This window comes from Peromyscus californicus, unplaced genomic scaffold (genome assembly GCF_007827085.1).
Source record: "Peromyscus californicus insignis strain IS unplaced genomic scaffold, ASM782708v3 Scaffold_1__1_contigs__length_55948999, whole genome shotgun sequence".
NCBI classification, from domain to species: Eukaryota; Metazoa; Chordata; class Mammalia; order Rodentia; family Cricetidae; genus Peromyscus; species Peromyscus californicus.
Genome location: NW_026294492.1, coordinates 963231 through 986517, shown reverse-complemented (window position 1 = coordinate 986517; position 23287 = coordinate 963231). Strand labels below are relative to the sequence as shown.

The window sequence follows — 23287 nt, the reverse complement described above, 5'->3', positions numbered from 1 at the left end:
CGTGAGGGTACCATGAACCTTGTTTTGTCTCTTAGACCCATAATGTCCACTGCGGGTTCTGTGGACTCCCCTCCTGTACTTGCTTGGCAAACGCAGTGTGCTCAGGTGCACTTCCCCATGGTGGGATCGCACAGCGGTGCCTGCCAAGCTACCTCTTCTGCCCGATAAGTCTTGAACATCAGGATCATTGTTTTGTCAGTGGGCCATACCGCACTGCATGCTGCTGCCTCTTGGTAAGGGGTCTGAGTTGAGGAGTGCAGGCAGCCTGGCTTGCCAACCAAGCCGCCATTTTTCATCTTCGCCAACAAGTTCACTTGTAGGGCTCCAGGTTGGCCTGTGTGGGCTCTGCTCTTCTGACGCTTGGTGATAGGAATCAGGAGCTGCTTCATTCTCCACACTTGCCTCCTAGTCACCCCGGTGTTTGCCAGCATCCCAAGTGACATGACTGTAGAGGTGGGGACCAATGTACAGCTGCCCTGTAGCTCCCAGGGGGAACCGGAGCCAGCCATCACCTGGAACAAGGTAAGAGCTGACACCTCACCCAGGCTCTCTCTAATGTGGGAAGTGTGATGCAGGAAGCGTGTGTTTCAAGTACCCTGAAGGCAGCCTTAATAATAAAGATAATGAAAACAAAATACACACTCCAGCATCAAAAGTAAAGAAAGTCCTCTACAGGTACACAACTTCAAGGAATGAAGTTGAATTTTTATTACTTCATTTTTTTCTTTGCTCTTCATATTTAGCCCATGGTTAGGCAGAATCCACATACTGTACACAAAGGAGCTTGCTGAGATGGAATAGTGACCTTACTAGGGATCCCTCAGAGTGCCAGTTCTCAAGGCTCTCCAGCTCCTTCACTGCCCACCCACCTTCTCCACAGTGGCACAGCTGTGGTCTGCACACGGCTTATCAGTTCTGTCTCAGAATTGCCCTCTCTCCTAGAGGCCTGTTTCTCTGAGCCCTTTCATGACCATAGCTCAGGGCCTCCAGGAGTTACCACAGGTGCTCCCAATATAGTGGGGCTCATCTTTTGCATATAGTTCTGTTCTCAGCAAAGGACAGGTGTGTGGAAGAGCTTGTCTCATCGAGTTGGACTTGGGAGAATAGTAATAACTCTCCTTCCCTGGGAAGATTGGGACAGATGTAAACATAGCCTCAGAGATTTTTTTTTTTTCCGTTTGAGTCTTAACACTGGGTGGACTTTCCTTTCTCCCAGGGCAGCAACTTCTGTTTCCCAATCTTACTGCAATATCGTTTTAATTATTCTGCTCCAGGATGGTGTTCAGGTAACAGAAAGTGGAAAATTTCACATCAGCCCTGAAGGATTCTTGACCATCAATGATGTTGGCACTGCGGATGCAGGTCGATATGAGTGTGTGGCTCGGAACACGATTGGATATTCCTCTGTCAGCATGGTACTCAGTGTGAATGGTAAGATGTGTATGCCAAGCACAATGCATTGTCTCAGAGGGTTTGGGAGATATAATATCAGGGCTGTATCTTCTTCCTATGAGCATCCGTTTCAGTGTGACATAATCTAGAATCACCCAGGAAAAGTTATTCAGGAATTATCTAGATAGGGTTGGCTTGGTGATGTATCTGTAGGAGATTGTCTTGATTGTTAATTAATGTAAAAAGACCAAGCCCACTGTGGGTGGCACCATTCCCTGGGCAAATGGTCTTGAACAGCGTAAGAGAAGAGGAAGGATACATTTGATTATTCTATGCTTTTGACTGGATCTGATACTTTTAAGTTCTTGCCTGACTTCCTCAATAGTGAACTGTAACCTGGAACTGTAAGCCAAATGTATCTTTTCTTCCCTAAGTTGCTTTTTGCCAGGATATTTGTTGTGGCACCAGAAATCAAATGAGAATATGATGGTAATATGATTCAGAAGTCAGAAAGTTTGGCCCTAACTAGGTCAATGGCTGAGCTTACCTTGGAGTAACTTCTTCTTCCTGTATTTTTTTTTAAATCTTTGACATCTCTTTTCATACCCAACAGTGCAATTTATGGTGATCCCTGCAGGCATTTCCATGCCTCCCAGTTGGTTATAGCTATGTGCAGCCTGGGATGTTCCTCATGCACAGGGACTGTCCTTTCCCAGGGTAGTAATTAGCCAGAGTGTGAAGATTTCATCTCTGCATCCTCCCCCACTTTTATTCTCCCCTCTGCCTGTCTTTCTTAACTTTGGGGAAGAGGAGAGCCAAGAACCCTGCTCAGACACAGCAAAGGGAAGAGATTGATGAGAGAGGTGGGAGGTCTGGAACTCAAGGGAGGAGTCGGGGCTGAGTATATTAACACCCAGGAGAACCTGTCTACAAACCAGAATGGCCATTCTGCCCTTGGGTGTCCAGCCATCAAACTGGCTAAAAAAGGAAGTCAACAAAAAGATATTCTCCAAATGACCAGTGAGGAGATGGGGCCAGAGAGCAAGGATTATATCAAATAGACTCTGTACCTGTCAATCGATGTGGAGAGAAGAGCCAGAGTAGGGGAGAAGAGGAAGAAGAAAGATGATGAGTGTGAACAGGAAGGCAATATGCACAAATGCACCAGAGGCTGGTCGAAGCGGGTAGTTCCCACTGTGTCCCAGGCAGTGGAGTTTTGCCTGAGCAGGAGAGTCTATCCCAACCATGCCTTGTCTGTCCCCGGGGAGGAAGTCCATCCCAGCAGGGGAGTTCACCCTAGTCACACATTGTCTGCCACAGCAACCAAGTGAAGGATCATTTCAGCAGGGTCTCTTCAGCTGTGTCCAGGCCTGTGAGGATATAAAGGAGAACTAACCATTGGATTAAGATGGAAGTGGTGAGAGCTGCTTCAGTGGCTGAGGGTAAAGATGGGTTAGGGTGGGGTTATTTGTGCTTGGCAAAGACTGACTACTGACCAGTTCTTAGGAGGTGAGAAAGGAACAAGAACTGAGACTCACACTGGAGTTGGTGGTACATGCCCTTATTGCCAGCACTTGGAATGGTGGTGCATGCCTTCATTGCCAGCACTTAGAAGAGACAGGTAGCACTTTGTGAGTTCAAGGCTGGTTTGGTTTATACAGTGAGTTCTATTTCAGCCAGGGTCTGGCATATCTTATCTATATAGATACATAGATAGATATAGATGTATACATATAGGTAGATAGATAGATACATAGATAGATACATAGACAGATAGATACTAAGACCTTGTTTCATAAAAAAAAAATAAAAAGGAATCAAGTGTGAAGCTTTGATGGAGACAGATTGTGGTGTGTTGCATTTGCTGTGTATTGTGTGTGTATCTGTGTGGTGTGCACTATGGTGTAGGCTTATTCTGTGTGCGATGATGGTGTAATATGATGTGATGTGTCTTCTACAGTGTGTTGTGTGGCATGTTTATTCTGTATGCTGTGGTATGTGTGTTATGTGTATGTGGTGTGTGCAGGCCATCTGGGTATCTAGGTGCTGATTTTTTTTTTTGCTCTGTGTGTGTGTGTGTGTGTGTGTGTGTGTGTGTGTGTGTCTGTCTGTCTGTCTGTCAGTCTGTCTGTCTGTCTGTCTGTGGGCCCTAATAAAGATGTTGTGATGATGACCACGCAAGCAGGGTAAGGGACTGGCAGTGGGGCGGGAAGTAAAGAGTGGAGTCCAGCATTGGGGATGGTTGTCCTTTTAGAAGAACAGAGACTTCTAGAATGAAGGCACCTCCCCTGATGTCATTATCCACCAGATAGACCTGAGAAGCCTCAGCCCCCCACAAACATCATACTGGGTATAAGCACTTGCGTGCTTTGTGTCACAGACATTTTGCCACTTTTACAGGATATCATATAATTTTTCACAATTAAAGAGCATATGATTTCCACACTGTTTAAAAACAGCTTCTAGCAGAATTGATGATGAAATAGCTTGAGCATGGATTCAGCAAACAGAAATATCTTTTGGATGAAAGCATGACTTATGTCTAGATGATGTCGTGTCTAGACGTGGTTGTATGAATAAGAACGGAGTGTTTATTTTTTTTCTGCTAACGTGAGTTCATGTTTTCCTAGTTCCTGATGTGAGTCGAAATGGGGATCCATATGTCGCTACCTCTATTGTTGAAGCCATTGCAACCGTTGACAGGGCCATCAACTCTACGCGGACACACTTATTTGACAGGTATGGTGGGCAGGGCTGTGGTGCTGGCCTTGGATGGGGAAGCGGGTGGGGTGGGGTGGAAGTCATGTTTTCCTAGTGCGTGGGTCTTTTACCTGTTTCACTCCCCACACTTCACTATAAAAGTCCTAAGAACTTCCATATGACAGCCACCAGGAGCGTCAGCTGACTGGCTTCTCTGGGGTTAGCGTGCTAGCAGGAGGTGGACCTTCTTCACAGGCTCTGGACTGTGATTCACAATCAAAACATTTTTTAGAAGACCCACCTCATTCTTTTTGGCTTGTTAGAAACCATTTGGCAAAAACAAAATGTTACTGAGGTGGCCAGTGGCTCCGTCCATGTTGGCAGCTGCTACAGACTCTATGTACCTTACCTGAAATGCGATGCCCGTGACTCTCTCTCTTGACTTATTAATGGTTTGTTTTCAGTGTCTTTGGTTCTTGTTTGTCTGTCTGTTGCTCTGTCGCCTTCCACCTGGGATGAGTAAGGTACAGTGCACCACGTTGTCCAACGTAGCGATAGAAATTTAGAAATATCAGTACAGATTTAGTTTCTGGATTTTGTCCCCAGTGATTTATCTCATTGATTCTCTCTCTCCCTCACTCCTGCCAGCCGTCCTCATTCTCCAAATGACCTACTAGCCCTGTTCCGGTACCCACGGGACCCCTACACAGTGGGACAAGCCCGGGCAGGAGAGATATTCGAGCGGACCCTGCAGCTGATCCAGGAGCATGTTCAGCATGGCTTGATGGTGGACTTGAACGGAACAAGTCAGTACCATGTTCTTCCACCTTCTTACTTGAGCATGAGGTAGCAAACACACCCTGCTGCATGTGCATTGTGTGAGAGGCTCTGGCCATGACTGCATTAGTATCTGAGCCCATTTTTTCCTGAACTTGCATAGGTCCTAGTGTCTCTTTGGGTCAGCTGGGGACTTTGCCCAGTATAGGACCTGATTAGCTGAGCTGTGGCGGATTGATCTATGTCTCTGCTGGGCTTCCTGTGTGTCCTTCTTTCTACAGACCTAGTCCTTGTGTGAAGGGGAAGCTTCATAGGACAGTCTTGAGGTAGCTGGTGTTTCTAATTGCTTCTCTCAGCCTGGAATTCCTCATGCCCCCTTGCTTTCTTGGATCTTTGTATGGATATTTTGAAGATCATCCTCTGTAAACCTTTAATATGTGCAGACTGAGTCTCCAGAGCCAGACATAGGCTAGAGATACTTTAATGAAAAGATTCAGTGCTGACTTTGACCAGCAGAGAGAGACAGAAAGAGAGAGTAAGAAAGAGAGAGGGAGGGAGAGAAAATGTACATGTATGTGTATAGGTCTTATATGCCTGAATATGTGCACATATGTGAATGTAAATGTGCCCATGTGTGAGCAAGTATCTCTATGAGCATATCTTGCATAGGGGCATGTCATATGAGTGTGCAGGCAGCATTGTGAGTGAGTGTGCATGCATATGTGTGTGTAGTTATGAGAGTTCATGTGTGAGTGCACACATGAGTGTCAGCATGTGAGCATGGCCCCAGATTGCATGTGTACAGGTGTGTTCATGCACAGATAGCTTTTCTGAAGACTCTGGTATATTCTGCAGGGGAGGAATAGTGAGGAAGGTGAAGGCCTTGGTGTAAGCAGAGTTTTCCCATTCTGGGAGCCACTTCCAAATTACCACACAGAGACTTATATTAATTATAAATGTTTGGCCAATAGCTCAGGCTTATTACTAACTAGCTTTTACATTTAAATTAGCCCATTTCTATTAATCTATGTATTGCCACATGGCTCGTGGCTTTACCTGTCCTCTAGCATGTCTTGCTTCCTGGGTGGCTGGCTGGCATCTCTCTCTCTCTTTCACTCTGTCCTTCCTTCCCCCAGCATCCTCAGTCTGGTCGCCCCGCCTATGCTTTTTGCCTGGTTATCAGCCACCAGTGTGTTATTAACAATGAGCATAATCCACAGCACCTTGGCTGTGCTAATGTCTACAGGCAGCATTTGATAAAACTGAGCTCTGAGCATGGGATCCTGGGGTCATTGTGTGGCTATGCTTGATGACTTTAGGAAGGTCATGGACACTTGGTAGAGGCATGCTGCTGACCAACAAGACCTGCAGTTCTCCTGTAGCAGGTGGACAGTCCGAGGTTCTTGATCAGGACGCCAACCCAGCAGGAGCCTACCCCTGGCTGGACAGGTTGGAGGTTATGTTTTGTGATGGATTCTGTGAAATTCAAGGCCAGTGTCATGAACAGTGTCCTAGGGTGATGGCAGAAGACTGGAAAGGATGGGAGGAGTCACACATGCAGGTGGCTATAGGATGGCCTCTGAAGAAAAGGCGTTTGCGTATAGTAGTCAGTACAATGTGTAGGGATGGGCACAGGGAAGCTGTTCCATAAGGAGGGGACCTCCTGTGGCTGGTGTAGAGGTACATTCTCTGCCTGTTCCGTGAAGCAATATGAGGTGAGGCTGAAGGTCCTCGGCTTTGGACCGCTGAATGTGACGCTCCGTACAGAGCCAGTCACATTATGAGAACCAGTGGTATGTACCATAGGCCTGATGGTAGGGCATTGAAACCATTAGCAAACAGTGAGCTGAGCCAGACGGTACATTCTACATCAGATGCCAGAGCATCTGCAGGCACCAGCTGAGACCCTGAGGGCAGTGGTCTGCACTGCTGGTGGAAGTCAGTACCACCCTGCTGTGTGTTGCAGGTTACCACTACAACGATCTGGTGTCCCCGCAGTACCTGAGCCTTATTGCTAACCTGTCGGGCTGCACGGCACACCGCCGTGTGAACAACTGCTCAGACATGTGCTTCCACCAGAAGTATAGGACGCATGACGGCACATGCAACAACCTGCAGCACCCAATGTGGGGCGCCTCGTTGACTGCCTTCGAGCGCCTGCTGAAGGCTGTGTATGAGAATGGATTCAACACGCCCCGTGGCATCAATCCCCAGCGTCAGTACAATGGGCACGTACTCCCCATGCCCCGCCTGGTGTCCACCACACTGATTGGGACAGAGGTGATCACCCCTGATGAACAGTTTACGCACATGTTGATGCAGTGGGGCCAGTTCCTTGACCATGACCTGGACTCTACAGTGGTTGCCCTGAGCCAGGCTCGATTCTCTGATGGCCAGCACTGCAGCAATGTGTGCAGCAATGACCCTCCCTGTTTCTCCGTCATGATTCCCCCCAACGACCCCCGCGTACGGAGCGGGGCCCGCTGCATGTTCTTTGTGCGATCCAGCCCTGTGTGCGGCAGTGGCATGACATCCCTGCTCATGAACTCTGTGTACCCTCGGGAGCAGATCAACCAGCTCACTTCCTACATCGATGCGTCCAACGTGTATGGCAGCACAGACCATGAAGCCCGCAGCATCCGGGACCTGGCTAGCCATCGTGGCCTGCTGCGTCAGGGCATCGTGCAGAGGTCTGGCAAGCCTCTGCTTCCCTTTGCCACGGGGCCGCCCACCGAGTGCACCCGTGATGAGAATGAGAGCCCGATACCATGCTTTCTGGCTGGGGACCACCGTGCTAATGAGCAGCTGGGCCTGACAAGCATGCACACGCTGTGGTTCCGGGAGCACAACCGCATTGCGGCAGAGCTGCTGAAGCTGAACCCGCACTGGGATGGGGACACTGTCTACCACGAGACTCGCAAGATCGTGGGGGCAGAGATACAGCACATTACCTACCGGCACTGGCTACCCAAGATCCTGGGGGAGGTGGGCATGAAGATGCTCGGCGAGTACCGGGGATACGACCCCAGTGTCAATGCTGGCATCTTCAATGCCTTTGCCACGGCGGCCTTCAGGTTTGGCCACACTCTGATCAACCCTGTGCTCTACCGGCTGGATGAGAACTTTGAGCCCATCCCCCAGGGCCACGTGCCCCTCCACAAAGCCTTCTTCTCACCGTTCCGGATTGTCAACGAGGGAGGCATCGACCCACTTCTCCGAGGGCTGTTTGGCGTGGCAGGCAAAATGCGCATTCCCTCCCAGTTGTTGAACACGGAGCTCACAGAGAGGCTGTTCTCCATGGCGCACACAGTGGCCCTTGACCTGGCTGCCATAAATATCCAGCGAGGCCGGGACCATGGCATCCCACCCTACCATGACTACAGGGTCTACTGCAACCTGTCGGCCGCTTACACCTTTGAGGACCTGAAAAATGAGATCAAGAGCCCCGTGATCCGGGAGAAGCTGCAGAGGTGAGTACTGGTCAGCTGGGGCACTTTCATTAAAGATGTGTGGATGCCGGGTGATCTTGGCTGTAAACCATGGTGTTACCATCACTGGGTTCAAGTTTCTGTGGTGGCTCAAGGTCAAGTGAGAGAAATCCGTGGAGGCTGAGATTAGACAGCTGACAGCCCGTTGTCTGGGATGCTACAGTGAGCCTAGTATTGGGTAGAGGCATGTCTGCCAGCCTCTCTGTGCCCAGGTGGTGGACTTTGTAAGCTGCAAGAAGTTTTCTGTTGAGTGTTGAGATAGGAGTTGTATTTAACTGGCTAGGACAGGTAAGAGTCAATGGCAAATGTGCATCAGACTGGCCAGCCTCCTGGGGTTGGCTCGGTTTGTAGCCCCCTATGCTTACTCAGGTGGCCGTTGTTCATGGAAGAGGAGAGCTGGACAACAAACAGGCAAGTTTCGAGGGGCGACGAATATCCTACCACTCGGAGGATAGGCCCAGGTCTGCCCAGGATTGGGTCACCTCACCTAGGGCCAGGCTTCTTCTCAGACCTGCCTCCTGGGAGCTGTTCAGACCTGAAGGTCTATGGAAGGGCTCTCTTTTTGTGAGATACCACTGTGGTTTCTAAATGAGCGCTGCTCTGCCTTCTGTGATCCAATTCGTTTACATAATAGTATTTGATTACTGGCAAGGGAAGCATATGAGTTGTCCGTGGGAACCATGTATTTTTTTTTGTCACCGTTATGCTTAATTGGGATTTATGCTCACTGACTGTACTTCGTGTGCTTCAGCGTCCCCCTGTGTTCCTATCCAGATGGCCACAGATGACTTTCCCAGTCTTTTTTTTTTTGATTGCCAAAATATTTCAGAACTCCTTAGTTTCTGGTAATCCTGCCACTGCTGCTAGAGATGGTGATCCTGTCCTGTCTGCAGGGGAGAGACCCCTGGCAAAGACAATGCTCACCCCCTACCCCACCCCCACAACACGCACAGAATTACTCATCGATTTTTTTTTTCCTGTGAACCCATTACCAAGAGGAAAAATGAGACATAAACAGGAGGAGAGATGAATGGCAACAAAATCCAGGGCTGTCAGGATTTTCAGCAGGCCTTAGGGACAGCAGCTGCCGTCTACTGTACTGGCAGCCTGTTGAAGTTTTACATTTCAGGGCTGCCTGGGGATGAAGAGCTGGGCTGAATCTGGGCTTCTCTCCCTGGTGTGCGTCCTGTAGGCTACACAATCCGGGTCCCCAGGCCCCTGAGTGAGAGAGCTTTGTAGTGTCATGGAGACCATCTCCAGCAGGCCTGAATTGGATATCCTTCAGCCTCCTGCCATCCCTTTATGAGTGGGAGGGTGGAGGACAAGGAGCAGGTATCCGGAGGAGGCACTGGTATCTGGTGCCTGTGGAGCAAGACCAGCAACCCTCCAGGCTCCCATGTCAGGTGGCTTCTCGTAAGGCCTTGGAGGCTTTAGTCCAGCATGCTTGTCCCTGGACATCAGACAATGAGCACAGTTTGTGCTTGCAAAGGCTGGATGCCAGCTTAAGTGAGAGCACATTTATTCCACTCACAAGATGAATGAATATCTTTTCAATAGCATGTCACAGCTAGATGGTAGGGTATTCCGCTGTCGTTCCAAGCCTGCTGGGGAATGGAGCCAGGGGGTGGAAGATGCTATTTCATGCTCTAGCAGAGTCTCTAGCAGCAGTCGGAACCAAGACCACCTGCTGCCTTGTAATCTCTTGGGAAATTGAACATAGAAAAGAAAGGTCTATAGGCATTGTTGTTTCTTTCTGTATGAACATATATTCCTGGAACTTGGAAGACTTGGTGAAAATGCTTTGTTAAACATTTTCAAATATGTAAGCTTCTTGTTAGATATCTACCCTATCTAATTAACCAGTGTTTCCATTGACAAGTACATTTCAATATATGATAAGGCCAATTCCTGTTATTTTCAAATACAGCTACTCATTGTTCATATACTTAGGGAAGAAGATAGGTGGGTGTGCCTCGTGGAGTTAGATGGTTCTCCCTGAAGCACAGGAAAGAACGTTTTAATTTTATTATCTACTTTTGGCTTTTCAAATCATTTGTAAGTTGTGTGTGTGTGTGTGTGTGTGTGTGTGTGTGTGTGTGTGTGTATCTGTGTCTGTGTGTTTGTGTATATAACAAAAGGAAATTTTTTAAAAATATCATTAAATATGCTTTAAAGAAATACTGGTGAGCTCTCTTTGTTCAGTAAAAATCTGGAGAATGTGTGGATATGAAATACTCGCTGTGTTTCGTATCCCAGGCACCTATGCTGGGCAGACCTGACTTCCTCCTTGTCTGTTCCAGGCTGTATGGTTCGACTCTCAACATTGATCTGTTCCCGGCCCTCATGGTAGAAGACTTGGTTCCTGGCAGCCGCTTGGGGCCCACACTCATGTGCCTGCTCAGCACACAGTTCCGACGTCTGCGGGATGGAGACAGGTGGGTGCTGGAGAACCTTGCTGTACTTAGATGGTTGTTCTGGACTCAGGACAGATGACAGTGAGGACCCCTCCCCACTTGCTGCCCTTCCGACGGCTCCATACCTCCTGTAGCTGCCTGATACCTTATCCTTTCCAGCTAACACACTGAGTCCCAGGAGCTGTTGGTCTCTGAAGCCTTTTGACTATTCATGGCGGCACTCAGAAGGACTAGAACATTGATGTTTGTTTTGTTTGGATTTTTGAGATAGACTCTCAGTGTATATCTCAGGCTGGCCTCACTCATGGCAAGTCTTCTGCCGCAGCTGTGCACCATACCACCTAACTGGGGCTTGCTTGTGGCTTGTGGCAAGACTTCTTTTCATTCTAACAATGTTAGTTTAATGAATGGGAAAGTTGGCCAGACCTATGGCTGAGAGTTCAGTCAGAAGTTTAGCCACCCATCTCTTTTGAAAAGTAGCCCATCTTCTTTCTTTCTATCCAGATGGGCAAATGTACCGTTTCTTATATGCTGGGGCTTTTTGCTTTTCTCACATTTATTGGGTGAGAATTCGAGCAATGTCTGGGTCGTTTTTTGTTTTTTTTTTAATTTCTGTTAATGGAATCAGTGATTTCCATGTTGGAAGAACATGCTTACCTTGGATCCTTGTGGCCAGCTGTCTCCCTGCCTGCTGCGGACCCAGCTGACCCTGTTGTCATCTCTGGAGTACAGGTTGTGGTATGAGAACCCAGGCGTGTTCTCCCCCGCCCAGCTGACTCAGCTCAAGCAGACATCCTTGGCTAGGATCCTATGTGACAACTCAGACAATATCACCCGTGTGCAGCAGGATGTGTTCAGGGTGGCAGAATTCCCACATGGTTATGGCAGCTGCGAGGACATCCCCAGAGTGGACCTGCGAGTGTGGCAGGACTGTTGTGAAGGTACGTGGTGCCAGCCCCTCTTGCATGTCTCCCCATGCTTTGCTGCTCTGGCCCTTGGTATGGTCATTATTTGTGGTTGCTTTGCTTGGTGAGTGGTTACGTGGTCTGAGAGATAAATGTCAAGAAGTCCTATCATGAAGGCACCTTATATCCTTCAGCCTAGGCTATATAGGTTGGTAACTCTACACCTCCACACTGCCTCGTGATGAACTTAGGAGACACAGAGGTACCCACGGTTAGTGTGCCACTTTACCACCTTAAATAGGTGTACACTGAAATGCTGATAAAAGTTCAGCACGGTAGGTGCACACACCAGCCACTGAGCCATGTGTGAGCATAAATACCATGCATTTAATGTCACAGTCCATCCTCCTGCCAGTGCATCATGTTTATTGATGGCATTATCACCACAGATGCCTGTGTGAAGATGTCACTAACTTTATTATCTTAGGCTGCACTGCATTCTGATAACCAAAATACTGTGTAAAAGAAACAAAACTTGAGTGTGTCCCTATTGCATATCTAACATTGAACCTTTTGTACAGCTACATCCAGGTGCTTGTGTGTTAGTCCCGTGAATCACAGCCACAAAGAATGAGAAATAGCTCCTCAGGAAGCATAACAAGCAACCCATGTTATGCTGATACCCTGTTGTAACTTATAGCCAGAGAAAGGAGCTCTGGACTCTCTTCTTGAGGAGGTAGAGAGTAGCCTACAGGTATGAGAGGTCTTGATGTTAGGGGTGGAAAGCCTCATAATGAGGTCCGTACAGTGTGGTGATACTTTATTTGTGCACCCCAATAACGCTTATCTGGAGATCAGAGGACAGAACCAGCTGCTAGATTAGACATAGAGGCCAGACACTGGTGGCACATACCCTTAATCCTATCACTCGGGAGGCAGAGATCTGTGAGTTCAAGGCCACAGTGGAAACAGAGCCAGGCAGTGAGTGGCACACACCTTTAATCACAGAACTGGAGATCTCATGTCTTTGCTTCGGAAGGACACACGCCTTTAATCCCAGGAAGTGATAGAAGGAAGCAGAAAGGAATATAAAAGGACCAGGAACTAGAGACTTTTTAGCAGCAGTTCAACTGAGACTCTCAGGGGTGAGGACTCAGAGGCTTTCAGTCTGAGGATTCATGGAAACAGGATCGGCTGAGAAGTTGGCGAGATGAGGTTGGCTGTGGCTTGTTCTGGTTCTCTGATCTTTCAGTTTTCACCCCAGTACCTGGCTCCGGGTTTCTTATTAATAAGACCGTTTAGCAATTCGTGTTACAGTGCAGTGCATCCCAGTCTGCCTGGGGAGGCCTACTCCCTGTGGTGTCTGTCCACCTCATACACAGGGTTACCGTCACAGCTCTAGCAGCCACGGGCTTCCTGTGGTGGCTGTTCTGCAGTCTCCTTCCCACTTTGCATTCTCGAGTTCCTCTCTCGGTTAACCTCAGTTTCCAGTTTCTAATTTGAGTGCAATTTTGGCTTTATCCAAACTATGATCAGAACCCCATACATAATCAAGCTGGGGGCATTTACAACCTAAGCCGAGTGACATATGTTTGTGGTGAGAATCAGAGGACTCAGGATGGATGCTCCAGCCACACATGGAGCAGCACACTTGGTCCTCAGCCCTGCCCTACCCCTTGGAGGCCCTGAAGAAGGTGGGCACACAGAAGAAAAGAGGTACACAGAGTTCAGAACTATGGTTATCTCTTATTTTTCTCCTAAAGTAGTCACCCAGGGTATTTATTAAAATGAGGTTGACTTTTGAAGCTGCATTTAACATCCTAAGAGGATGTGTGGTGGGGGTGGGGTGTATCTGTATGTGAATGTGTATGATCATGTGGTTTGCCCAATCTGATTTGTTTGTCTGCCTATCCCCCATATGTTTGTATATATGCATGTATTGTGTTCTCTCTCTCTCTCTCTCTCTCTGTGTGTGTGTGTGTGTGTGTGTGTGAGAGAGAGAGAGAGAGAGAGAGAGAGAGAGAGAGAGAGAGAGAGAGAGAGAGAGAGAGAGAATTCACATAAAGGACATTGTGCTTACTGTGTACCCAGTACTAAATGACTGCTGTTCTTGTGCTCATATTGTGGGAACTTGTTCTGCTTTTGCTTCTTTTTTTGTTTTAAACTCTCACAGGTTTTTTTTTTTTCAGTTTAAATACTTTGCTGCAAGGATGGCAGAGGATTTCATTCTGTTTGTAGGAACCTGTTGTCTTGAAAATAGTGTGCAAGGCCCATTCTGATTTCCAGATACAGAGCCTCTATTTTCTGATAACACGACCAGATCCCCTTCTGCTACAGAACAGAGCCAGCCTTCACTGTTTACTTAAAAATATCCACAGTCCTGGAAGAGGTCGTCTCTGAGGCAGGCCTTGTCTTGGCATGTGCCCCCAATCTTTTCCATTGTTCCAGCTACTGCAGATGCTCGGTGTCCAAAGTTCTTGCCGACACAGCTTCTTCCAGATACTGTGTCTCTTAAAATAGCAGGCTCAGTCCAACCCCAGAAGAGCTTTAAGATTCTAAATTTACTGGTTTCTGTTTCAGCTCAAACTCATTTCTAAATCCTGCAGGAAGAAAATGTTGGTTGCTGGGTTTTTTTTGGATGTGTGTGTAGTGTGTGCTTGCATAGCTTGTGTGTGTTTGCATGTGTGCAGATGCACATGCATGTGGTGCAGCTGGCATGTTGAGGCCAGAGATGGACATCTAGCATCTTGGGTTGACCATTCGGCTTGTCTAGCTAGCCAGCCTGCTCTAGGTATTCAAACTCCACTTCTTCTGTTTGCTCAGCGAGGGCTTTATTTACTGAACCGTCCCCCCAGACCCTGTTCTTTCAACTCACCTTTGAAGAAAGCTCATGACAGTATCATGACTTCCTGGAGCTGCACCTGGGTCACAGCCCCTAGAGCAACACGCATGCACCTCAGAACCTGCAGCAGCTGCTTCTGGGGTGGGGTAGTGTCCATTTCTTTTTACTGGATGTGGGAACTGCAGCCTCTTTCTAGGGACTTATGCATCCTGAGGGATTTCATACATACTTACACACATGTGCACACTCCCACATATGCAATTTGAAATATTATAGTAATGATTGAAATACTAAAAAGAATTTAAATATTTCACCCAGATTCACCAACTGTGTTAACATTTTCTACATATTTACTTATACTTTTATGTGTGTACAAGTATGTATTGTCTATAAATAAATAAAACACAGAAGTTTTTCTAAACAAGCCTAGGGAGTTGCAGATTTCCTGCTACCGTGCTCCTAAATAATCTATTTAAATATAATCGGAATTGAAAAATTTAGCATAAATAAAATAGTTACCTAAGTTTTGGATCCTGTTTGAATTCTATTATTTTCCCAATGATGTTATTTCATGACAGGTTCCACCTCACTTAATTTTACCTGAATGTTCCCAGGCTCCTGTATCCAAGATGAGTTCTTAGTCTGTTTCCATCTGGGTCCTTTTGGTAGGTTTCCCTCCATGTAGGTTTGTCTGACCTTTCCCTAAAGGTTAAACACAACAGTGGGGCAAAGATCGAGGCACAAAGAACTGTGTTCCTCTTGGCACACCGTAGCAGGAAGCACAGGGTCCTGTGACCAGTGACGGTGATTCAAGTTACTTATTTAAAATGTTTGACTCGACACTTTGAGTGTGAGGAGGGTTACAAACGTGGGTTCAGTTAGAATCTGAATATTCTCCTCCTCTACACCAAGCTCTTCCCGTTGTGCAAGGCCCTGGGTGGAGAACCATTCTTAGGCAGGGCAGGTGTTCCAGGTGAGGTTCAGGTTTGGAGCACAGGTCTCCTGTATACACAAAGCTTTGCATGTGTTACCATGGTTTGGTACATTTGCATTGTGAACATGGCTGCTTCCATAGCAGCAGCAGCAGCAGCAGCATTGTGTGTGGGGTTGCACTAGAGGCAGGGTGCATGCAGCTGAGAAAAGTCAGGCAGAGGAGTGTAGCCCAGCTCTGCTCTGTGCCTGAGGGAGAGCTGGAATATCCGTGGCAAATACGTGGCCCTGGATTCTCAGAACCCATCTATGTGTAGTGCTTAGGTCAGGGTCCCTGGGCACAGTCCATTCATATGAGGCCCACCTTGCCTTATTGTTGTTTTCAAATAATCTAGGGCAAGGCTTTATGAGGGAGAATCACCCTCTTCCAGAATATTCAGGCTTATCTGGCCTGGCTTCAGTTTTCAGGAAGACTTGGAGGAAGAGACTTCGGTGAAGACTGGGGAGTACAGGAAGTAGATATGGCATTGGAAGTCCAAGCTGCTATGGATCTGGTTTAGGTCCTTGGAGCCATCTAACAAGCTGCATTATCTGCTCTGATTGTTGGATAGGGCAAATTTAACCCAGCTTAACTGGGATCAGATAATGACCTGTGATAACAAGTTCAGAAGTGAGGGCTTGATTTAGCTGGAACACTTCCTTCCTTTTCTAGCCATAGACATCAGAATCTTAGATACTCTCATCCAGAAGCAGGCAGGCACATGACCTCAGTTTATTTCTCCTTTGCCTTTGTCTTGTAGGATGTTTACTTTAGTAGGGTCACAGGACTCGAGAATTTGGAAGATTGCCTTTGGCCTTTGCTTTCTTCTGGGCCAGGCTATTTTTAGGGGAGAAAGGAGACATAAGATTTGTGTAAAAATGGGTGTCTTTAATGAATAATGTAGATGGGGCTTAGGTGAGAGAGAATAGGGTTCCTCCCCATATCTAGAGCTTGGGATAGAGCCTCAACCAGGGCAAAGAAATTGCCTGGACTTGTTGCAGGTTGATTTGGGCTGATCGTGAGGTCTCGGGGACAGGGTACCATTGGAGAAGGGCAGGAGGACTTAGTTTATGATGGTGAAGTGCTCCAATTCTCCATGTGTTGCCTGCAGGAGGGCACAGTGGTCACCCGGGGTGCTCTGGTCCAAGGTGGTTTGTCCTCAGGGAGACTTGCTGCAGCTGTTAGCAGGGTTAAGTACTGGACTAACAGACCGACCCACTGTTCGCTCCATGAGTCCTTTTAGGCACTGCCTGGCATCACAGATGTCCTAACTGAAGGGGGAGGGGAGATGATGTGTGACAAAAATAGCTTCTACTTGACAAGATGTGAATTTATCCTACATTAGCGTCTTCTGTCACTGATTGCCCCTTTTTGCTTTCTCACCAGACTGCAGGACCAGGGGACAGTTCAATGCCTTCTCCTACCATTTCCGTGGCAGACGGTCTCTGGAATTCAGCTATGAGGAGGACAAGCCCACCAAGAGAGCCAGGCGGCAAAACTCACTAAGGTGAGTTTTGGTGCTGTCTGCGAGGTGTCCTAGCGACTGTGGGTCTTTGCCACAGGCTAAGGTCTTGCTGTTGTATTGAGCACGGTCGTAGCCTGGGCTGGCTAAAGCAGAGGTGTCCAGAGTAGAGTAGACAAGGCCTGTGTCCTGTTTGACAGTGCTGGGCTTCAGTGTGCTAGGCTGGGCTCTCTACAAAAGAGATGGATACACTTAGGAATACTGGCTTAGACCTGCACAGTGACACTCTGAATCTCCTCCTTGGCCCCTTAGTGTGAAATATGGCAAACATCTTAGCAATGTCACATCAGCCACCCGTAAGCCCTCGGAAGGACCGGAGACTAATGATTTAAAGACGTTTATTCTGGAAATGCAAAATGTCATCACAGACCTCAGGAAACAGGTAAGGCTGGCCCGAGCCAATGCCGTCTTCACCTCCTTGGACCTCTCACCAGCACCCCCCAAGAGGCCTTGCATTTCTGGGTGATGGTGAAGGTGTTGACTTTGCCCTCACCTGCCGAGGACTGGCCATTTGTGCAGCTTGCTTATCTCTAGCTTGCTGCTAGCTAGGCTGCACAGGACTCTTGTCTTCCTGCTTCTCTGTGGACCAGTGTGCTAGGTACTTTTTACTTTTTATTGCTGTGATTAAACACCACAAGCAAGACAACTTCCAGAAGAGTTTCTCTGTGCTTACAGTTTCAGGAAGTTAGCGTCCATGGCTGTGGGTGAAGGCATAGGCAGTAGCAGGAGGAAGCTAAGGACTCACACCTTCCACCAAAAGCACGAAACAGAGAGAAGAAACTAGAGATGGTTGGGGGCTTTGAAACCTCAAACTCTGCCCCCAGTAATGTACTTCTTCCAACAAGGCCACACCGTCTCAGCCTCCTCACACAATTGGGAAACAATTGCCCAAGACTATTAGGGGACAGCTCATTCAAACTGCCACAACGGGGGCACTGGGCCCAGTGGACAGCTGATGTCTCTAAATTTGGGACACCCTGCCACGGAATATGACCGAGAGGCTATAACTGGAATAGACAGACACCAAAGTCCCAGAAAACTCAGGCACAGCCAGAGGAAGAGGTGTGGGGGAAGACAAACTTGAATTCCTGCTGGTAAGCGACTCCTTCAGGAGCCTAGTCAGGATGGTAGACTCACCAAGGCTGCATGGCAGGGTACCAGGGCTACACACCACGGCCCTGGCTGAGGACCTATGGGTAAATTCCTCTCCTTCTGCATAAGGAACTTTGCTCTGCTTCTCCCAGGCTCTGTGTTCAATTACTAAAGGCCTTGTTTCAAAGAGTGGAGGCTGGGACCTCAGGCTAGACACGGGAGGTCTGTTCGCTTGATAGTAAAGAACATAAGTGTGTGTACCTGAATTATGGGACAGAGAAGTGTCCTGGGTGGTGTGGAGTGTGTCCCAGGAGGTAGTCTGACATTGGTGACTGGTTTGTGGGATTCTTGAGTCTGGCTCTGTCTCTATCCCAAGGCTACTCAGGTGATAGCTTAGAGGAGACTCATGTAACCCAAATTTCTTTCTGGATACAGAAGCCATTCCTATGGCATCTACTCCTGCTTGAGCCTTGCCCTGCAGGCACAGGGATCCACCTCTGTGCATTCCATCACCCAGCTTGTTTTGTCCCAAAGCACCTGAGTGGGTGGTGCTGGGGACTCCTGGCTCGGGTGGAGAAGCTGAGACCAACCCAAGGAGACCTCGGGATACTGATGGGAACAGGTGTCCTTCAGATCCATTCTTGGTCTAGGTAGGCCACATGGACTTAGTGTCCATGATACCACCATTTACGTTCTGCCTGCAGTCATGGGGCAGGACTTCTTGGCTGGAGATGCCAGCAGACCTGACAATACAGAATGGCCTTTGTACAGGCAGCTCAGGCGATTTCGGCCCTTCCCTGTAATCCCTGCATGACAATCTGTCAATGCTGATGGCCATCCAGATCATAGCCACCTTTGTCCTTAGCTTTTCTGGGTTTTGAGTTAACTCAGAGTCAGCCACTGATGCCCAGGTTACTCTCCACTTCCTAAGGATACTGGTCCTTCCTTTAGTTTTCTTCATGGCCTCAAGTAGGAATGTTGAGGGTTAACTAAATCGTAAATTATGCTAGTGAGTTATGACTACAGAAAAGTTTGTTTTGTTTTGTTAGGAAATGCTAAAACGTATCTTATAGTGAATAGCTCTTTGGCTAACTAAATTCCAGTTGGGATTTAGGCTGTTAAGATATAGTCATCCTAATACAAAGACAACAGAGTGATCTTAGTGCCAAGGGGGCTCACAGAGTTGCACAAGATTCTGTGCTCTGCTCCAGTGTGGACTGGGGACCACATTGTGCTGTAGTTGGAAGTTTCTCCAGTCCCACCCGGCTCCACAGTCCCATGTTTCTCGGTCCCACGGTCCTGCAGCCATTTATAAAACAATCACTCGCTGGGTGGCACATCCTTTAATCCCAGCACTCGGGAGGCAGAGCCAGGCGGATCTCTGTGAGTTCGAGGCTGGCCTGGTCTACAGAGCGAGATCCAGGACAGGCACCAAAACTACATAGAGAAACCCTATCTTGAAAAACAAAATAAATGAATGAATGAATGAATGAATAAATAAATAAATAGGTAGATAAATAAATAAATAAAATGATCACTCATTTTATTTTAGGCTTATATTAATTACTAACTGTATGGCCTATGGCAGGCTTCTTGCTAGCTACTTCATCTTAAGTTAACCCATTTGTATTAATCTGTGTTTTACCATGCGGCCATGGCTTTACTGATCTGCTGGCATCTTGCTGCTCCTTTGGTGGTGGCTAGGCATCTCCCCCTCCTCTCCTTTCTTCTCTCCATATCTCTGCCTGGGTTTCCCACCTCTGCCTCTAAGTTGCCTTGCCATAGGCCAATGCAGCTTTATTTATCAACCAATTAGAGCAACACATATTCATAGCATATAGAAAGACATCCCACAGTCTTGTGCTCAGTAGGTAGGACAGGGAAATTCAGGGGCTGAGGTTGAAATCCACATGGGAAGTAGACTGATTTAAAATGCTGTGGTTCCTATCACTTGTTGTAATGCAGAAAGCCTCTCCTCAGCTGAGCATAGTTGTTGAGGTTTATTCCACCAACTTGCACTGCTCTATGCCTTGTTGTAGATAACCAGCCTGGAGTCTCGGCTCAGCACCACAGAGTGTGTGGATGACAGTGGTGAATCCCACGGCAACAACACAAAGTGGAAAAAAGACACATGCACAGTTTGTGAGTGCAAAGTGAGTATGGGGTCGGTTCTGTGTTCGTGCCCATCACGTTTGGAAAGTGGGTGGCCCAGGTGTCAGAGTGAGGTCCTGCTGGCCCTGATCCTCAACCCTGGTTTCCCCTCATAAGCTGGAGAGAGCACATGGGGGCATTTGTGTGAACCACCCTAGCTTCTAATGGTGTACAAGGAACATACACACACCTGGGAACCTGAAAGCTCCACAGCTCATGACCCTTCCTCCCAGAGCTGGCTGTTCCATTCACCCCCTTATCCTCACTGTCTCTGTCCAGGTCTGGCCTGGGATATTAGTTACAGAGAATACTAAGGGCACATGATCCATTTTGGGGAAGAGGTGACAGATAGGCCAGGGATATACCTTAGTTGTGAACAGAGGTTCCCCTGAAGCCCTGGCAGCAGTATACTTGGGACAGAGCCAGAAGGCAGGGCAGCAGAGATGAGGACCAATCCAGATCATCTCTTGTCTAGCAGGGGACAGGGTTCATCCCTTTGCCGGAACAGTGCAGGGTATTCCAAGCATCCATGGGTTGCCTGGCTAGTGAAGATTAAGCTAGAGGAGTCAGCATTCTTTGCAGAGAAGACCATTTCTCTCGGGTCTCATTCTCCTTCCTGGCAGAATGCAGTGGGAGACCTGGGGTGGGACAGCTCAATCTTTTGATCCTGGGCCCCACAGTGTAGGGTTAGAGGGCAATGGGAAAAGTACAAGGTGTGCACTGTGATCCCCCAGGGGATGTATTTATAGCTTAAAGGCTCCAAGTGTCTTCAGTCACAACCCCGGGAGAGGAGAGAGCCAAGCACAGAGACTCCTGGGGCAGGGGTCGTGTGGATCATGCCCCGTAGAGGATTCAAGAATGTGACAAGACTCTTTCTCCCTCCTTCAGAATGGTCAGGTCACCTGCTTTGTGGAAACTTGCCAGCCTGCAGCCTGCCCAGAGCCCGTGAAACTGGAAGGTGCTTGCTGTCCGGTCTGCTTCAGGAGCACTGCAGAGGAAAAGCCTTAGCGTTCCTGAGCTGAGTGCCTGGAAGCTGGTCCACAGAATCCTTGTGAGCTTAGGTGGCAACATGGGGAGCTTCAGACCACAGGACAAGTTGGAATTGCAGACATTTCAGGGCCTCCACTGTGTCATCACTGAAGCAGCCCGGGTTGTGTTTGTAGAAGGAAATCGAGCAGGCAGGAGTGACTCTGGTCCTCACTTCATGTTAGACTTCTCAGGTTCTTATTTAATTATTTTTAAATGAAAAACTGGTGCTACTATTAACTCGCACAGTTAAGACATGTGGGTTCCTACATTGCTTCTGCTCGATGATGCCACATCTGTTTAATTGAGGCAGAAGGCCTTTGACAGGCTTCATTTAAGCAGAAGCATTTGGCAAATGGAACAGGATCTTTTAAAATAACTTCCCAGGCCAACAATCCCCACAGAAACACCAGGGCTTCCTCCTACCATTCCTTCGTGTCTGCTGACTTCACCTTCAGGGCTCTTCAATATTTGACCACAATCCCAATACAGTCCTGCATCTTGGGACCATGTCAGCCCTTCTACACATGACTATCAAATTATTATGCCACATTTAGAAATGATCTTGTTTCCACTTAGAATGTGTGTAAATACTGCCTTGCTGTAAACTGAATGTGAAATCCTTTGGTCCCATGCCACATCCAGTGACCTGAACGGCCCCTTGCATTGGCAGGGTGGGTCTACAGCCACCACCTGTCTTGGTTCCTGACCATAGTGTAGAGAGGGTGATTCGCTTTCCAGGCCCCTTCAATAGGTGGCAGGCAGGCAGAGCCTGAATGTCTGAAATCACATTGTGTGAATGCTTTAAAGGAAAAGAAAAATCCCGATACCTCATTTTTTATTGCATGATGTTTTATAAAAAAAAAATTGCCCATTTTAGATGTTAGAAAAATTATTTCCACTATGCAAAAGATTTTTTTTTAATTCAGTGAAAAGCAACTATTATACCTCATAGTCTCTTGTTTTTAATTGACCAAAATGTTCCATTCTATTCTCACAAGGTTCTGAGGACTCTCCCCTGAACAAGCAGGTCTCACCCTATATACACTGATGTGCCCGGCACTGTATGCTAGCCATGTGCGTACATCAAGAGGGTCATCTGACCAAGGGCTAGAGAGGAAGACCTCAAGGACACAGACAAGTCAGTGCCAGTTTGAGAAGGCAAAATGGGTGCCATTATAGGGAGCCCATTGCTGGGTAAGGTGATGTTCAGCTCCTTGCAGCCTCTGGCTTGTGTTGAGCAGTAAGGCCATTTTGGTACAGTCTATGTGTGACCCTTATGCTGATATGATTACCTTCCCAGAGATAGACACAAAGCCACATGTGTAAGGCTGCTGAGCAAAGACAGCATCCCAGCATGGGCATGTTCACCGTGGATTCACCACATTGTGTATATAAAAGTGGTCACCTGCCTTACTCTCCTGTTGCTAGTGATATTCAGAAGCCCAGTGGTCCAGCAGGGATGGAAATTTGTGAAATATTAAACTGAACTTCGTGATGAGATCTCAGAATAGACTTCTGTGAAGTAGGAGACATAACTGTGCCATCTGAAATCTGATGGCCGTGTAGTTGCTCAGGCATAGAAATGGCAAGAGAGCCCTGTCCTGGGTAGCTGGTATTTCACATGCGCCCTGGGGGTGTGTCTTGTGCCAAGGCATACAAGTGCACATGGTACCGAGACCGGCGTCCAGGGTTTTTGTTCTCTGATCCTGTGAAGGAAGCTGGCTGTGATTTAATTTCTGTAATTCAAACCAAGATGTCTGCAGATCTCCATTTTGATGTTATAGCATCACTGGCCAGGCAGTGGGCAGTGCCCAGACACCCTTTCTGATTAGCCACTGCACTGGGCTTCTGTGATACAAAGCAATGTACATATTTATTTACTTTTCTGACTGTTGCCAACAGTCAAATGCCATTTTATGTTCCTTGTATTCAGTACATTACCAAAGAGGTGTTTGCACTTTGTAATGACACCCTTTCAGTTCAAATAAAAGGGCCACGTTGTCAA

The 23287-nt window shown here is 47.7% G+C and overlaps 1 protein-coding gene across 3 annotated transcripts in view; it reads left to right on the top strand.

Annotated features, from left to right (window-relative positions):
* Pxdn (peroxidasin) overlaps positions 1-23287 on the top strand; it is a 77562-nt gene extending 54275 nt beyond the window's left edge. For 2 of the 3 annotated variants that reach the window (XM_052745737.1, XM_052745736.1), the window contains 11 exons: positions 410-522; positions 1275-1431; positions 4023-4131; positions 4741-4898; positions 6836-8339; positions 10658-10792; positions 11504-11712; positions 16875-16995; positions 17263-17392; positions 20142-20255; positions 21142-23287. In XM_052745737.1, coding sequence (XP_052601697.1) covers positions 410-522; positions 1275-1431; positions 4023-4131; positions 4741-4898; positions 6836-8339; positions 10658-10792; positions 11504-11712; positions 16875-16995; positions 17263-17392; positions 20142-20255; positions 21142-21261 — 2870 coding nt within the window. In that variant the 3' untranslated portion in view covers positions 21262-23287. The remainder of the gene's footprint in view (positions 1-409; positions 523-1274; positions 1432-4022; positions 4132-4740; positions 4899-6835; positions 8340-10657; positions 10793-11503; positions 11713-16874; positions 16996-17262; positions 17393-20141; positions 20256-21141) is intronic. The other variant, XR_008220042.1, reaches the window with a different exon arrangement.